The sequence below is a fragment of the Chrysemys picta genome, chromosome 1, assembly GCF_011386835.1.
Source record: "Chrysemys picta bellii isolate R12L10 chromosome 1, ASM1138683v2, whole genome shotgun sequence".
NCBI lineage: Eukaryota > Metazoa > Chordata > Testudines > Emydidae > Chrysemys > Chrysemys picta.
The window spans coordinates 332,697,147-332,716,185 of NC_088791.1; the positions used below are offsets into that span (position 1 = coordinate 332,697,147).

The 19,039-nt window shown below is 41.5% G+C and overlaps 1 protein-coding gene across 21 annotated transcripts in view; it reads left to right on the top strand.

The window, feature by feature from the left end:
* The window catches only part of PICALM (phosphatidylinositol binding clathrin assembly protein), a 120,530-nt gene that overhangs the window by 27,940 nt on the left and 73,551 nt on the right, over nt 1-19,039 (top strand). For all 21 annotated transcript variants that reach the window (XM_005287533.5, XM_005287540.5, XM_065581700.1 and 18 more), the window contains exon 2: nt 15,330-15,472. In XM_005287533.5, coding sequence (XP_005287590.2) covers nt 15,330-15,472 — 143 coding nt within the window. The remainder of the gene's footprint in view (nt 1-15,329; nt 15,473-19,039) is intronic.

Here is a 19,039-nt window from a genome sequence, read left to right on the forward strand (position 1 = left end):
ACACATGTTAGGCAGATTGTGTATGTAACATTTTCCTTAGCTGGCTTTTCTGAGACACGGGGGGAAGGATAGCTCAGTGGTTTGAGCATTGGCCTGCTAAACCCAGGGTTGTGAGTTCAATCCTTGAGGGGGCCATTTAGGGATCTGGGGCAAAAATCTGTCTGAGGATTGGTCCTGAGGTCCCTTCCAACCCTGATATTCTAGCATAGTATTTGTAAAGGGTTTAACACATCAGGATTTGAACACTTTTGTGATAGGGCGAAGAATTAGGGCTGTCAAATGATTAAAAAAATTAATTGTGACTCATCATGAGATTAAAAAAATTGAAATTAATCGCAATTTTAATCACACTTCCAAAAATATTTAGGTTTTTTTTTTTTGTTGTTTTTCTACATTTTCAGATATATTTGTATTCTGTGTTGTAATTGAAATCAATATATTTGGAAATGTGGAAAAATATCCAAAATATTTATTATATCAGTTGGTATTCCATTATTGTTAAGCAGTGCAATTAAAGCGGTGATTAATCACGATTAATTTTTTTATTTGAGTTAATTTGTTCAGAGTTAATTGCTTGAGTTAATTGCTATTAATTGACAGCCCTACTTATCAATATTTTAGGGTGGGTGAAGGGTAATGGTAAAGAAAAGTTAAGCCATCTGCTTAGTTTAGTAAATTAATTATCTCTTTCATAACAATATTGAAATATCTGTTTCATTGGGATGCTACATTCCCAGAATTTTATCTGAATTGTTTAATTTAGGGCTTATTACTTGTATAGATCTTTTACAACTTTTGTGCTTTCAACATATAGTTGTGGTAGGCCAGAGTAAGTAGAAGGAAGAATTTCTGAAAATCTCCTTGGACTAGCAGCCAAACTTTTATTTCCTTTTTATTATTTTTATTTTCCTCTCTTCAACTTCTGTGAATTTATTAATAGTGACGAGAGCATCTTTCCAGCAGCTGTTGGAACCCTCTGCAAGCCTGTCGCTCAAACCCTATCGGCCCTCTGCCGGTGCCCTGCCTTCCCCCTTGCACAGGGCTAGCATCTCCGCTTGCCCACCGCACATTTCTCCACACCGCACCCCACTTTTTTGACAAAAGTGTCCCATTTGCTCTTGCCAACTGATCAAGTCAGCAAGAGCAAACCGAGCAAATGTTTACTTTTGCCAAAAAAGTCAGGACGGCCAGAACAGGGCTTAAAAAAGGGATTGTCTTGGCCAAAACAGGATGTATGGTCACCCTACATATAGCTCATCTATCCACTTTCCTATGTAATCCTTCAGTGAAGTCATAATGCTGAATGTGTGACATCAGTTTATGTAGCAACAGATTAATACCAAACACAGGAATATGACTTCACTTGGGCATCAAGAAGCTGGTTTGAGGGGCAGGCAGCCTTCGTTAGAACGCCGATACTTTCAATTATGATAGGGAAAAACAGAAAAACAAATCAGCCAAGCAAAATGCCACTTGTTTGCATACCAGATTGCTTTAATGTGAAAGTCAGATATATTAAGCAAGAGCAATAATAAATTCAACTAGTTTGTGGAATTCTTTATATGATGAAATATGTAATTAGAATACAATAAAAACTAGGATAATGGCCACGGCCTTAATTTTCTTGGGTTTATTTCAACAATGATAGCTTGTGGCATAGTTCCATCTTCCTCTCCTTACTGTTCCTCCGGTTGGCAGATTCCCTAAAATCCGCTTGATTTCTGTAAACTGGTTACTTCCCAGGACTGCAATACCTCCACTTCAGACTCTCTTCCTGTTCACCCATCTGACTCCTGCAAAAAAGCACAACTTTGAGTTATACCCAAAGCTGATATGGCAAAGAATAATTACTCCGCTTTGTTAGAGGATTATTGGTTCCAGAATAAAGTCACATTTATTTTAGAATAGTGTCCACACGGGATGCTATTGTGGTCTCAGATCTGGCACTTCAGAGTCCCAACTTCTCTTTACTACAGTGGGCTTTTTGTGTTTTCATTTTCTGTACTTGTATGCCTGCTAAGAAACTAAATTATAATCTTTTCTCCAGCAGTGGAGAAGGGTGCATAGTCAGCTGAATATGAGCTCCCAGTGTGGCATGGTGGTCAGAAAGGCTAATGTGATCCTTGGATGCATAAACTGGAATCACGAGTAGGAATAGAGATTTTTACCTCTGTGTTTGGCACTGATATGACTGCTGCTTGAATACTATGTCCAGTTCTGATGTCAACAATTCAAGACTGATGTTCAGGAGAAGAGCTACGAGAATGATTAAAGGATTAGAAGGCATGCTTTAAAAAGAGAGATTCAAGGAGCGCCATCTCTTTAGCTTAAGAAGAAGGTTAAAGGGTGACTTGAATACAATCTGTAAGTACTTCGTTGCCTACGTGGGGAACAAATACTTGTTAATGGGCTTTTCTGTATAGCACAGTGGTGTTCAGTCTGTGGTCCACCGACTGTGTCTACAATTTCCAAAGGAGTCCACACCTCCATTTGAAATCTTTTAGTGGTCCGCAAATGAAAAAAGGTTGAAAACCACTGGTACAACACAATCCAATGGTTGGAAGTTGAAGCTAGACAAATTCAGATAGGAAATAAGGCACACATTTGTGACAGAGTAATTAACCATTGTAACACCAATGGTTTACCAAAGATGATGATGGATTCTCCATTACTGACAATTTTTAAATCAAGATTTGGAGTTCTAAAAGATTTGCTCTAGGAATTATTTTGGAGAAGTTCTGTGGCCTGTGTTATGTAGGAGGTCAGACTAGATGATCACAATGGTCCCTTGTGGCTTTGGAATCTATTTATCTATTAAACTAGTTAGTAAACTGGGTACACATTATTGTGCTCACGTGTCGTATGTGTGGAATGGAAAGCTTTCCATTTCGGCAGTATTCCTTTTTACACTGAGGAATAAATGTGGTTAAATTATGTAGCGTATGTTTTGTCTTCATAAAAGCTTAGGGCTTGGCTACACCTGTGAGTTAGAGCGCATTAAAGCAGCCCTGGGCACCCTACCTCACTACCTATCCACACTGGCAAGGCACGTAGAGTGCTCTGACTTTAGGGCTAGAGCGCTCCTGGTACTCCACCTCGGCGAGAAGATTAACACTTGGTGCGCATTGGCTGAAATGTCCGGGCATGAACGAGGTGTTGCATTACTGCGCTCTGATCAGCCTCCCGAAACGTCCCATAATCCCCTTAAGTCAAGTGGCCACTCTTGTCATTGTTTTGGAATCACTGCAGGCATGCCGATATGCCCTTTGAAAGCTCCGTTTCTGACAGCCGGCATGCTTATCTGCTACGAGACAAAGCAACCGTTACTGTGGAATGCTGTCTGTGAGAGAGAGGGGGGTGTCTGTTGCTGTCTGAACTTACAAGACAGCATGCTGATGTTCTCAGCCCCCCCAAACCCACTCTCTCTTCCCCCACATACATACAACACACTCCCTGTCACACTCCACCCCACCCCCCTCATTTGAAAAGCACGTTGCAGCCACTTGCATGCTGGGATAGCTACCACAATGCACTGCTCTCTCTGGCCGTTACAAGAACTGCTAATCTGGCCACGCCAGTGCGCTTGCAGCTGTCAGTGTGGACAGATTGCAGTGCTTTCCCTACTGCGCTCTACGAAGGCTGGTTTAACTCAAAGCACTCTACATCTGCAAGTGTAGCCATGCCCTGAGTGGGCTCTTCCATGTTTTTAAAGGTTGGGAAAAATCACAGCAATCCTACCTCACTAACAGGTGAGAGAAGGCAGACTACAGTTTTTATTACAGGGAAGGTATTATCTAGATAAATGGTCTCCAACCTTTGTACTCCCAAGATCACTTTTGAATCTAAGAGCAATCCAGGATCTACCCCTCCCCTTCCCCAAAGCCCTGCCCCGCTCACTCTATTCTCCCCCCCCCCCTTGTCGCTTGCTCTCCCCCACCCTCACTCACTGGGGCAGGGGTTTGGGGTTCGGGAGGGGGTGTGGGATCTGGGCTGGGGCCGAGGGGTTCGCAGTGTGGGAGGGGGCTCTGGGATGAGCCCTGAGCAGGAGGTTGGGGTGTAGGAGGGGGTGAAAGGTGCAAGCTCTGGGAGGGAGTTTGAGTGCAAGAGGGGGCTCCGGCTTGGGGTGCCAGGAGCGGGTACAGGGTGCTGGTTCTGGGATGGCCATCAGGGCTGAGGCAGACTGTTGGGGTGCAGGAGGGGGTACAAGGTGCTGGCTCTGGGAGGGGGGTGAGGGCTGGGGTTTGGGGTGCAGGAGGAGGTTTGGAGTGCAGAAGGGGGTATGGGGTGCTGGCTCCGTGAGGGGTCTCAGGCTGGGGATTGGGGTACAGGAGGGGTTTTGGGGTGCTGGCTCTGGGAGGGGGCTCGTGGGTTTTGGGGTGCGACCTTCTGCCGGTCAGCACTTGCCTCTGGCAGCTCCCGGTCGTCAGCGGGCGCAGGGAGGCTAAGGCAGGCTCCCTGCGTAGCCTGGCCCCACACGGCTCCCGGAAGGGGCCAGTGCGCGCCTGCGGCCCCTGGGAGGGGGCAGGGGGCACGTGGCTCTGCATGCTGCTCCTCTCTGCAAGAACGGCCCCTGCAGCTCTCCCGGCCAATGGGAGCTGCAGGGGCGGTGCTTGTAAGCAGGAGCAGCACATGGAGGGAGACCCTGCAGGGCTGTGCCTGTCCTCTTTCGGTAGCGGCGTGGGACCGGGATAGGGAGGGAGTCTGCCTTAGCGGCAGCCACACTACTTTGCTGCTGGAGATCACGATCGACTGGTTGGTGACCACTGATCTAGACTGAAAGATGAAAGCAGTGGTTCTTATGGTAGCAGTCTGAGTTCCTGAATTTTGACTGATCTTCTTAGGAGTGGTCATAGGTATGGGAAACACTTTCTTCACGGAGTGGTAGATCTGAGTCTTGGAAACATTTTCAGATTGCCAGTTATGAATAGGAACATTGTGCATACTGCAGGCTGTAGCTAAAACACTCTGGAAATATTGATATACTGTATGTACACAGTTTTGGATAATGTTCAGCCTGCAATATGTCTAGTCAATGCTAATGATGTAAACCAAAAGGTTTGAACTATAAATCAATTTTCATTTTCAAACCAGAAAGAATTTGAAATGTCCCACATAATTGTTAGAAACCTTAAATTTGTATGGCTTTGCATTGAACCAGTACACATAAGAAGAGATGCAAGAACGACGAGGAATTTGTTACACGTGTTTCATGATAGTGCCCAAGCAAGAATAACACTGCCTATCTTCAGTACGTTGGTTTGCACTTGATGGAGATTCTCCACCATCACAGCTGCCAGGAGGCTCTGTAAGAGGGATTGTGAAGCATAGAACCTCCCCCTTGCTGGCTGGAAGGGTGGGGAAGAGAGTGAGTAGTCATTCCACCCTTTGTAGCCTTTGGAAAGGAGATTAAGATTCATCCTAGTAAGAAGATATGAGTGATGGGACTCCCAAAGAGGGTCTAGGGACAGCACAATGATAGAAATCCTAGCACTCTTTCCCTTCCTAGTAAGCGTTGCAGGGGTTCTCTATAGCAGGGTGACCAGACGTCCTGATAAAATCAAGACCGTCCCAATTTTTCAGTGTTAGTCCCACGTTCCAACCGATCTCTCTCTGCCCCCCACCCCCGGTGTCCCGATGTATTGTTCCTCTCATCTGGTCACCCTACTCTATAGTGCCTTGCCCTGAGGTATTGCTGGTGAGGGCCCCACCCTCATCGTTCATATTTACCTCTGACTAATAAGCTTGATCCTCTGGAATAAGTGTTCACCCTCTCATGCCTGCCCTCGTAAACAAAAGCTGTGAAACGTATGTTCCAGTTAACGATATGAAAAACAGTATATTCAGACAGTAAGAATAAAATACAGCTGAGATATTTACATTAGAACTTCTAAGTGCCTAGCAGCAACCTATGCTTTCTCCAGACTCTTATCTGGTGGTATGACGGGAGTATGGTTGTTCCTTGCTAAGTGCAGGAAGTGGAAGATTAAAAAAACTATCCTCCTTGTTCTTGTTCCGTATTGACAGTTATTTGTATGTATGTGCAGGACTAATCAGAAAAGCTACTTGTGTATGTAGTAAGGTCTTTCTGAGCTGATAGCCCCTAGCATACCATACTTTCTTCGCACCACTGCTGGTGCAATAACTGCTGATTTAAGTCAAATGTAGCTATCAAAATATTTTACTAGTTAGTGTTAAGTGAAGTCCATTCATGTCTAAATACTGTTAACATGATAGCAGAAAATTCAGAAACCTTATCAATCCATTGCTAACATGGCATGATAGTTCTCATGGGAGAAAATACAGAGCTTGATTTCCCTTTGCCTACCTTCTGATTTGTGGCTGCCATTGGTTACATTGTGGTTTAACTCATCTGCCTTTCGATGGCATTTCCTCCATTGCAGGTCCCACTACTCACCACAGGCGCTCATCTATACCATACCATTGGTATTTCCTGTGGCTTCAGCCAATCACAGATGGTACCTTCTGCTGCTTTATGGTACCAGACTACAGTGTAGCCTGACCTGATTAGAGTTAAATATGTAAATATTTCTAAAGTAGTCTTGACTTAAATATGTTTAAGGCTGTTGTCATTCCATCTTGAGTTTAAATCATTGTCTGTGTATTGTGAGCACAAAAAATAGTGTCTGTGTAAGAGAAACTAAGTCCTAGAGGATAGCGTTCTTTATGAATTTCTCTGTGTGTTGTGATTATTTCTTAATGCTTACAAAAATCTTAATGGGATTTTTTTTTTCACTTTTTCCTTTCCTGCATTTATAGATCTCCCCTTCCTTGGCATAAACTTGTGTGACTTGTACTTTGTGCTCACCCTGTTCTCTCTTCCTGCCAACCCCCACACCTTCATTCATATGCCTTGCACTCAGATACAGGTCACTTATGCAAGGGAAGGGATTCTGCTGGGTCACAGGGACTGTTTTCTTTTATGCTGTGCCACAATGACACTAACATAGGCTTAGGCCTGGTCTACACTACGGGATTAGGTCGAATTTAGCTGCGTTAGGTCAATTTAAAAATGACTGCAGCCACACAACCAACCCCGTTCCGTTGACATAAAGGGCTCTTAAAATCGACTTCTGTACTCCTCTTTTAGATGTGACTTAAAATTGAGGTCATAAGTGCTTGTGGTCATAGAGGGGAGTAGTGCTAGTACTGTTGTTGGGGGCTACTTTTAGATGTGACTTAAAATTGAGGTCATAAGTGCTTGTGGTCATAGAGGGGAGTAGTGCTAAAATCGACCTTGCTGAGTTGAATTTGGGGTTAAGCAGACGCAAATCGACGGTATTGGCCTCCGGAAGCTATCCCAGAGTGCTCCATTGTGACCGCTCTGGACAGCACTTTGAACTCGGATGTACTAGCCAGGTACACAGGAAAAGCCCCGGGAACTTTTGAATTTCATTTCCTGTTTGGTCAGCATGGTGAACTCGGCAGCACAGGTGACCATGCAGTCCCCCTCAGAATCGTAGAGCGTAGAATGTTTCTACGCTCCCCCTATCATCTCCGTCCCTGAGGTTATCGCAGATTAGAAGGTGAAAAAACCGCACTCGCGATGACATGTTTTCATGCAATCCTCCTGCATGGATAGGGCACAGCTTAATGCGTGGAGGCATTCAATGGCAGAGGCCAGGAAAGAATTAAATGAGCATGAAGAGCGGAGGCAGGATGCGATGCTGAGGCTAATGGGGGAGCAAACGGACATGATGAAGCATCTGTTGGAGCTGCAGGAAAGCCAACAAGAGCACAGACCCCCGCTGCATCCACTGTATAACCGCCTACCCTCCTTCCCATGTTCCATAGCCTCCTCACCCAGATGTCCAAGAACGTGGGGGGAGGGGAGCGAGGCTCCGGGCACCCAGCCACTCCACTCCAGAGGATGGCCCAAGCAACAGAAGGCTCTCATTCAAACAGTTCGATTTTTAGTGTGGCTACAATAAGCAATGTGGCCTTGTCCTTCCCTCCTCCTCCACCCCACCCGTGCTACCTTGTCCGTTATCTCATTTTTTTAAATTAAATCAACAAAGAGGGCAGGTTTGCATCAAGGAGAAACGCACACAACTGTCACACCGAAGCCTGGCCAGTCATGAAACTGGTTTTCAAAGCCTCTCTGATGCGCAGCGCGCCTTGCTGTACTCTTCTAATCACCCTGGTGTCTGGCTGCTCAAAATTGGACACCAGGCGATTTGCCTCAACCTCCCACCACGCCATAAACATCTCTTCCTTACTCTCACAGATATTATGGAGAACACAGCAAGCAGCAGTAACAGTGGGAATGTTGGTTGCGCTGAGGTCTGACCAACGGCACCAGCGAGCTTTTAAACGTCCAAAGGCACATTCTACCTCCATTTTGCCATGGTATGGCATCTGCACGGGTAACCCAGGAAAAAAAGCGCGAAACAATTGTCTGTCATTGCTTTCACGGAGGGAGGGGCGACTGACGACATATATCCAAAACCACCCGCAACAATGTTTTTGCCCCATCAGACATTGGGAGCATAACCCAGAATTCCAATGAGCGGCGGAGACTGCGGGAACTGTGGGATAGCTATCCACAGTGCACCGCTCTGTAAGTCAATGCTAGCCACAGTAGTGAGGACGCACTCCGCTGACTTAATGCGCTTAATGTGGATATACGCAGTCAGCTGTATAAAATCGATTTCTAAAGATCGACTTCTATAAAATCGACCTAATTTCGTAGTGTAAACATACCCTTAGAAGTTTTGAAGTAGTTTCAGGAAATAAAAACCCTTCAGCATGAAAAACACAAAATTCTAGGTTTGTATAACGCTTCAGGAATTTTAGGTAGTGCATTAATGTATCATGCAGATTCTTAGTTCTTTTCTTAGCTAGCTTTCAAAACTCTGTATTTGAGAATTTCTCAGTAGTTTTTTTTCATTCACATTACTCATTTCCTACTTACTATATTAATTGAGCTATTATGCATTTCTTTGCATATGGTGTTCAGTCATACTACATTATGATATGAGATTCCAACACATAGCACAAGCTAAGCAGGTTTCCACAAGATAAGGATGGAGAGACCTGAAGAAGATCTAGAAGCTGTAGGAAGTGGTTTTAGTGACTTAGCAAACAAGATCTTGAGTCATGCTCTAGTATAATGTTAGCTAGTACAAGGGTGGATTTGATTTAAATCAAATTGATTTAAATCACTAGTCAGGAAGACTCGATTTAATCATGGATTTCTAATAAAAGTGCATTCTTGTTGGTTGTTACCAAACTGAAGATCCTGCATGTTCAGACATGTTCCTTTCATCATCTTCCAGTGCATCTTTTTCCTGAGAAGGAACACTTCTTAAGATGTTGTTTCATTCGGGCAACCAGACCTTGCATTTCTTTGTTGCACTGTTTGCATTTTGCACGTGTGCTTGTCTTACCCACAGGTAAAATATTCCTGTCTAGTGTGAGAATGGTATGGTAGATCTCAAATCCATGAAGGCTATACTCAGAAAGACCAGGGCCGGCTCCAGGCACCAGCGCAGCAAGCTGGTGCCTGGGGCGGCCCTTGGAAGGGGGCGGCACGTCCGGGTCTTTGGCGGCAGGTCCCTCAGTCCCTCTCGGAAGGAAGGAGCTGCCGCTGAATTGGTGCTGAAGAATGAAGCGGCAGCGGTAGAGCTGCTGCCCATCGCGGCTTTTTTTTTTCTTCGCCGCTTGGGGCGGCAAAAAAGCTGGAGCCTGCCCTGAGAAAGACCTCAATACTTCTGGAATATGCTGTTCAAATAGTTTCACTTTTGTTTCTACTACCTGTCCCTCCCTTCTCACATTTATCTCCAGACTTCTTCTCCTTGTCCAGATCTATTCCACCCCCAACAATCTCCTATTCATTGAACTTTTTGAAACGTTGCACTTTTAGAGAGAGGTAAGGGATTGACTTCGTGTACACAAATTTGCAGAGGGACAATAGGGTTGAGGTCTGTTATTTCTCACCTCTATATATTTATTTATTTAAAAACATTTTTGCTGTTAACAAGCATGTTATCTCTGGAGACCCAAATCCATAGTTTGAGAACTGCAAAGCTAAGCATCTCTGGTATCTTCTAGACTGAGCACTGAGTCCCATTGGGTAGATAGAAAGATTAACCTAAATAATCTATACAGAAGTTCCTGGAACCCCATAAGATTGGATCCCTAATCCATGGACTATTGGAACTCATTTACAAAACTTTTCTTAAACATTCCATGAATATATTGTCTCATGCTACAGAATTAGAATTTATAATCCCTATTCCATGATGAGATATCTTAATGTATCTTAATTAAAACTATCTTTTAGATAGGTTTTTCCCTCAAAAAAAACATTTTATCAACAAAATCCGATTTAAATAAAAATACACCCTGGCTAGTACTGTTGTTGGGGGCTACTTTTAGATGTGACTTAAAATTGAGGTCATAAGTGCTTGTGGTCATAGAAGGTTTTATCTACAAGAGTGGAGTGGTTAATCTCCATATCACAAATAAATTTCAAATCTGGTAATTACATCTTGTTTGTTAATTTCATCCTGCAATTTCATTAGCAGATGGGTATTCTTTTTATCTTGTCCTGTATCATTTTATTGTGTTGCTGGGGTGATAGTATACACATAGAGAGTGCTGCATTTTGATTGGAAGAAGTGATCCCTGTATCCGTTTCTAAAGCATTCTGGAATCCCTCAGTATGAAAGGCTGTTTTTTAGACTTGGAGATACAAAACGTCTTCTCGTAAGGTAAAGGGTTGACTTCATTTTAAGTTCCTTCAACATGCTATGTTCAAATTTTGATGTGTGGCATTAGTGTAAGCTGGAGCAGCCAAAGGGCAGAAGAACAACAGAGTTTTATTATGGGGCTCTCTGCTGTCCTGGCCATTGGTAGGGGTACAAGATTTCAGTAAAACTGTATTTTGATACTTTTTGAACATTGAAAATGCCACTAAGGCCCATCAACTGTATCACGCTGAATTTCATGTTAATTGTGATCAACTTGCCCTATAATAGTATGTTTGGGTGCTTAGTCACTTCTGTGGTGCTTCACCACTTTCTATCCTTGAATTCAGTTGGGCAAAGCTCAGGTGGCCCTTGTACCCAACCTTGAATTCTTAGAGTAGCTTTATACCATGTCCTCAGTTAATCACAGATTTATCCACTAACTAAATTCTACTTACTTCTGAAGTTGTAGTTGGAGCCACGTTGTTTCACTTAGCTGCCTTTTTATGAATTTTTTGGGTGTGGGAAGGTGTTGTTTGATTATTGCATTATTACAGAAACTAAACCTATACCAAGATTAAAATTGTAAATCTTTTCTGATTGCTGGGCTGGGAACAGTTCTTTAAAAAGGTTTACTGACCCACTGGGAAAAAGTTGATCCATTAAGTGCTCTTATTCAAAGTTACAAAGAGTCCTGAGGCACCTTATAGACTAACAGACGAACTGGAGCATAAGCTTTCGTGGGTGAATATCCACTTCGTCAGACGCACGAAAGCTTATGCTCCAATATGTCTGTTAGTCTATAAGGTGCCACAGGACTCTTTGTTGCTTTTTACAGATCCAGACTAACATGGCTACCCCTCTGATACTTATTCAAAGTTATAAGGTATCAGACTTTAAGATCACATAACGCTGGTCACAATCTTTTTTTCCTGTAAATTTGGACAAGTCTTAAGTAATGATACCGCGTGTGAACTCCTTGATAGCCATTTAATGCTCTGTACAGTTTGAAAGCTGGGAGTCCCAAGTTGCTTTTAGATAATTGCTGTTTTGTCTAGGGCTTCTTAAAGGCAACGACTAAAGTCATTGTAGAATTGAAATTTTGGCAGTGGGAGGAGAATATAAATTATATAGGAATTATGTGAACCTTTTTTAAGGTCTGACATGGCAAGGTCTGTAGTAGTTTACAAGAAATAACTTACTTCATTGGAAAGCCCAGCTTTTCAATGGTACAAAACATTGGATTTTGTAAATGGTAGTTCAGTACATTAGTGATGATTTTGGGTGCTATTTTCTTGTTCAACCAGTACTTTCTGTCGCACTGCTCCTGAATGTAGAAAATTCTGGACCAGTGTAACTTCAAGTATATTTCTTGCTATAGATTACTGTCTCTTGAATGCATTCTTCTTTAGACAATATATTTAAATCTGATTAATTTAAAGATTAATTACTGTAAAACTATTGACCATATTGTGTTCAAACTTGGCATGTTTTTATAAGTCCCATTAAGACTTTAGAAAAATCAAACCATATCTGAAGATGGTGTATTTGTAATTTTCTATAAGTTGCACAAGAAATCCCAGTTTCATTGTATTAGACATAATTGTGAAATAGAACATATTTTAAAACTTAATTAGCACAAGAGTTATGGTCAGACTTTCAGCCTCTACTCTGCAATGGCTAACTTGATTTCTTAACTTGTTTCATTAATGCTAATTTTTTTTGCGTTCAGTATAATAACTTTTCTGAAATTAATGTTGGCTACATGCAAAATCCACCCACACAATTCCTGAAAACCAAGGGAAAATCCCATTAACGAAAACTGCATTAACCTACATCATAGTAATGAATGGAAAAAATAGATTCCATCTCCACAAGAAACTCCTTTGCACTTCCAATAGACTTAAGAGAAAAGAAATCACCAAATTACACTTTCTTGCTTCCCCCGTATATCTAAAATAATCATATATGCACAAGTTGTGAAGTCATTTAACAAAAAACAAACCACCAATCCTCTTTTTGGTGCTTGGACTCTTAATTCTAATATTAACTTTCACAAACCCTGTGATATGATAACTGGAAACGTTAAATCCTGTTTTTGCTGCTTTTATTGAGCTGAGAGAGAAGCTGAAAGTAAATATTTTCCCAAATAATTATATGCAGAAATTGTTTTGTACAAGAGTGGTTTTTGCACATAGGAAAGATGGATGATTCATTTGTTCCTTTTAGAATGGCTTAAAATTGAAAAATGTGTCAATGGTGTACATGGAAAAAGTACTCTTTATTAGGGCTGTCAAGCGAATAAAAAAATTAATTGTGATTAATCGCGCTGTTAAACAAGAATAGAATACCATTTATTTAATATTTTTAGATGTTTTCTACATTTTCAAATATAATGATTTCAATTACAACACAGAATACAAAGTATACAGTGCTCACTTTATATTTATTTTTATTACAATTATTTGCACTGTAAAAAAACAAAAGAAATAGTATTTTTCAACTCACCTAATACAAGTACTGTAGTGCAATATCTTTATAATGACAGTTGAACTTACACATGTAGAATTATGTACAAAAAAACTGCATTAAAAACAGTGTAAAATTTTAGAGCCTACAAGTCCACTCAGTCCTACTTCTTGTTCAGCCAATCAGTCAGATAAACAGGTTTGTTTACATTTGCAGGAGATAATGCTGCCCACTTCTTATTTACAGTATCACCTCAAAGTGAAAATAGGTGTACTCATGATTCTGTTGTAGCCAGCGTTGCAAGTTATTTACGTGCACTAAAGATTCATATGTCTCTTCATGCTTCAACCACCATTCCAGGTGACACGAGTTCATGCTAATGATGGCTTCTGCTTGATAACAATCCAAAGCAGTGCAGACCGACGCATGTTCATTTTCATCATCTGAGTCAGATGCCACCAGCAGAAGGTTGATTTTCTTTTTTGGTGGCTTGGGTTCTGTAGTTTTGGCATCGGAGTGTTGCTCTTCTAAGACTGCTGAAAGCATGCTCCACACCTCCTCCCTCTCAGATTTTGGAAGGCACTTCAGATTCTTAAACCTCGGGTTGAGTACTGTAGCTGTCTTTAGAAATCTCACATTGGTACCTTTCTTTGCGTTTTGTCAAATCTGCAGTGAAAGTGTTCTTAAAATGAACATATGCTGGGTCATCAGCCGAGACTGCTATAACGTGAAATATATGGCAGAATGCAGGTAAAACACAGAGCAGGGAATGCACAATTCTCCCCCAAGGAGTTCAGTCACAATTTTAATTAATGCATTATTTTTTTAACAAGCGTCATCAGCATGGAAGCATGTCCTCTGGAATGGAGGCCAAAGCATGAAGGGGCATACGAATGTTTAGCATATCTGACATGTTAGTATCTTCCAATGCTGGCTACAGAAGTGCCATGCAAATGCGAGTTCTCACTTTCTGGTGAAGTAAAGAAGAAGAGGGCAGCATTATTTCCTATAAATGTAAACAAACTTGTTTTTCTTAGTGATTGGCCGAACAAGAAGTAGGACTGAGTGGACTTGTAGGCTCTGAAGTTTTACATTTTGTTTTTTAATGTAGTTATGGAACAAAAATAAATCTACATTCGTAACTTGCACAACAAAGATTGCACTACAATACTTGTATGAGGTGAATTGAAAAATACTATTTCTCTTATTTTACAGTGCAAATATTTATAATAAAAATAATATACATTTTGATTTCAGTTACAACACAGAATACAATATATATGAAAATGTAGAAAAACATCCAAAATATTTAATAAATTTCAATTGGTATTCTATTGTTTAACAGTGTGATTAAAACTAATCTAAAACATTTTTAGTTTTTAGTTTAGAAAACTAATTTAAAATTGCGATTAATTTTTTTTGAGTAAATCGCGTGAGTTATCTGCAAATAAACCACAACCCTACTCTTTATTGAGAAATAACTTTAAGAAGAGCCCTAGGAAGGGGATTACATGACTCAGGGATCCGAATACAGGAAAAGAAGACTTTCATATCCAGCTCACTAGTTTGAGTCTAGCCAGTGTCCGTGATGATAATGTTACCATTGCATGGCTTTTCAGTGATCCATATGAAATTGATAATCTCAGTTCAGTTTCTAATAGATAGGTGTTAATCATGAAAATTGCTATCACAGTTAACTAATGGTATAGTAACATTATAAGCAAACACCAAGGATTAAATGGGCAAGGAAAGTGACTCTTGCAGAATGTCCTTTTTAGAATAAATTTGAGAAGCTTATTTTTATTCATACTGTCTATTCTGTGGATGAATGAAATACTTTAAAGGCTTTCAAACTGCAGCTCTCTGCCATCTTCCTAGTGGGCCACAGAGTGAAAACCTTTGAGAACTAAATCAGAGGTATTCAGGGAAAGGCTCCATAATCTCTAGATTGCTCCATTGAATGAAAAACTGAAATATATGTCTGGTGGCACCTTAAAGACTAACAGCTCCACACTCCTTGTTGTTTTTGTAGATACAGACTAACACGGCTACCCCCAATACTTGAAATATATGTGTACCATCATGATAACCAAGCTTCAAGAATACTAAATATACAAGTAAAATAACAATAATCAATTCTCTTTATTACAGACTTAATCCAGTGCACAAATGAGATGAATGTAAACATCCCCCAGCTGGCGGACAGCTTATTTGAAAGAACTACCAATAGTAGCTGGGTGGTGGTCTTCAAGTCCCTCATCACAACTCACCATCTAATGGTGTATGGAAATGAGGTAATACAATTTCTTCAGTACAAAAATCGTATCTCTTCTGTAAAGATACATCATGGAGATGTCTTTGACTAGATACCTTTATAAGAAAATCTTCAATATTTCTGCCCTTCTACTTACTGGGAAGTAAGAGGACTGTAAGAGAGGGTTCCTTTTCTATGCCAATATTGTTTTTATTATCATTAACAAAAAAATTCAGAGAAATAAAAAAATAAAATAAAAAAAAGTATGACTTAAGATCATAAGAGCCAAAGATTAAAGAGACTTACTAGATCACCTAGTCATGCCTCTGACAAAACAGGCTTTTTCTTTATAGTCAGAATTGTTCGTAAATCGTATGTTTTTTTCCAAACTTTTTAGTTGGGGACCAACCATCTTTTTATTTATATTTGATTTAAAAATATGAAGAATGTTTACATGTGAGCAGTAGGCACCCATAATTAACAATTAAGTTTGCAATCAATTAAATATGAGCTAACAGCCCAAAATAATAAAATTAACATATCAACTGATTTTAAAAAAAGCGGTAAGCCCCATCCTGCTACATGCCCTCAGTTCTCCACAGACAAAATAGGTATTGTGGTGTTTCCGTGATACAGCCCTATTTTTTTAAGATGCTTAATCCAAATGAACTGTGGCTTGTGAACTTCCTGCATTTTAAAAAAAGACGTAAAATTTTAGCTCTGTTGATGTATAGCACAGTAGACATTTTGAGGCCTTTTTTTCTTAAACTACCATTTGAATTTTAAAAATTAAGTTTGAAAAGTGGCTACTGTGTATAATCCATACGTGATATAATACATATGGTATGGGCAATATTCAGATTCCCCTTCATGTTCAGTCAAATTTCTTTTACATTGAAACAATTGAAATGAAATTTCTCATACAGTTCATAGTATATATTTGTCATAAGGAAAAAATAGAAAAATACTTTCTGACTTTTCATGGGATTCTACAAAGCCATTAACGCTACTCTTTGGTTCCATTAGGATCTGCACAGGAATTGAAAGACCCTCAGATACTAAGGACAAGCCTATTCTACAACTGCTACAGCACTGCTGCTGAGCCGTTGGAGCGCCATAGTGTAGAAGCTTTCTGTGTTGACTAAAGAGGTTTTTCTGTCTATTATAATTGCCATCTCTCTGAGAGGCAGTAAGTAGGTCAGTGGAAGAATTCTTCTGTCGATCTAGCCACATCAACATCAGGGGTTAGACTAACTTAACTACGGTGCTCAGGCGGCAAAAATTTTCACAGCCTTGAACGATGTAGACCAAGCGTAACTGAGTCAGAATGTGAATGGAAAACTGTTCTGGATCTACTGCGGGGGTGGGGAAACTTTTTGGCCCGAGGACCACATCTGGTATAGAAATTGTATGGTGGGCCATGAATGCTCACGAAAATGGGGTTGGGGTACAGGAGGGAGTGAGGGCTCTGGCTGGGGGGTGCAGGCTCCAGGATGAGGCCAGAAATGAGGAGGGCAGTGTGCGGGAGGGGACTCCAGGCTGGGACAGGTTGGGGGTGGTGAAGGCTCCAGTTGGGGGTACAGGCTCTGGGGTGGGGCTGGGGATGAGGGGTTTGGGGTGTAGGAGGGTGCTCTGAGCTGGGACGGAGGAGTTTGGAGGGTGGGAGGGGGATCATGGCTGGGGTAGGGGGTTGGTGCGTGGGAGGAGGTCGGGGTGCAGGCTCTGGGCAGCGCTTACCTCAAGCAGCTCCCGGAAGCAGCAGCGTGTTCCGCCTCCAGCTCCTATGCAGAGGCACAGCTTGACAGCTTTGCTGCGTGCTGCCCCTGCAGTTCCCATTGGCCACGGTTCCCGGCCAATAGGAGCAGTGGGTGTGGCGCTGGACGGGGGGCAGCGTGTGGAGCGGTGCCCCCTGGCTGTCCCTATACAAAGGAGCCGGAGGGGGGACATGCCGCTGCTTCCGGGAACTGCGCGCAGTGGCCCCCGACCCTGCTCCCTAGCTGGAGGGCCGTGGTGGGCCAGATGCAGGCCGCAGGCTGTAGTTTGCCCACCCCTGATCTACTGTGAGCCCATTATGTTTGACTTTTTTTTTTTAATTAAAACTATTGAGATCCCTCTATAAAGGGTTCATATTGTATTTGCACAGTTAAAGTATGTAATGAGCAATGATAAAATCAGTGTAATGGAGAAAATATAAATAAAAGATGGGAAGGACTGAAATCCACAGGCTCTTATCTCTCCTGCACCCTGGCATTTAGAATTTCAGGGAAATGTATGTGGGATAGTTTCAGCTGAGCCCAGCAAATGATCTCTGCTCAGTGTGGGCAGAGAAGATGAGAAGCTCTTTCCTCCCTAGTAGTCCCTGCCAATATGCTGGGAAAGAATTTTCTTTCCTATCACTGAATTTGGCAATCAGTTTGTGATAGTTCTTGGGGTACCCAGGACTGAGATCACCTTGTTACCCCCAGCCTACAGCATGAAGGAGACTTGCTTGTGTTTAATTGGATGTTGGCTCCCTGATACTACCAGCCTGTTAGCCACCCAAACAATCTCCTCTGGGTTATGCCAGCCCTTATTTTGCCATTCAGGTTAACAATTGGTATACCCAGTCCTCAAGTCTTTTTGAAGTGTTCCCCTGTAGTGTCCAGCCTCTTTTCCACTGAATGCTCACAGAAATCCCCAAAGGAACAGTGTGTACAGCAGCTGGTATGATTCAACTCAGGATCAGCTTCTTGCTTAATATCACAGCACTGGGATATATTTATAGTGAAAACAATATTAAGTTTTTATTATCCAAGAATTAAGAGGTAGTAAGGATAATGGAAGCAAGAAGATTACCTATAAAACAAAATCATAACACACTTTCTAGAGATTAGACTTGACTTAACAGGCTAACCTCCAGTCTAAAGAAGTTTTTCTCACCCTAAATGTCCTCTGCAGCATTTCAACTAAGACTGGTTTCACGAATGTAAATGCACTGCCCTTTTACTTCCTAGGTCCGGGATCACAGGGTGTCTTCTCTGTTCCCCAGATAGTCCAGCAAACCTTTGAAGTGTATCTCAAGATAAGGTTGCCTTCCACCTCTGTATGCTTCCTTTTTTGACTTGATATTTCTGTTGACTTTGTATGTAAATTGGCCACCATTGTGTTAGCTTACAATGCTTAATTTTACATGCGGACAGGTGAATAACCATTTTTTTGTGACCGGAAACCTGTTTCTCCACTTCTGCTGTGATACAGACTCTTAAGAACATATTTTCAGTATACATACATAGCTCCTTACATAGTGTCTGTAGATACATTTCACAACGATAGTAATGACTAATGTGACCATTGTTTTCATTTAAGACCTCACATGGCATTCTTCGATGAACCAGAATGTACTTACCAGAATCAGGATATTATTGTAACCCCGTTGCCAGTTGGCATTGAGTTGTTCATGGGTCATACAGTTTAATCTTGTTCATGTGAGCAAGAATCATCATAGTTAAGATTCTAATCCCATTTATAATCAATCATTGATACAAATTTTTCATGTATGGGTCCCAATACTGTGGATTTTGTGAGGAGTGTCGTAGGGAGAGAAGAAAATGCAGCTATTTTGCTCACT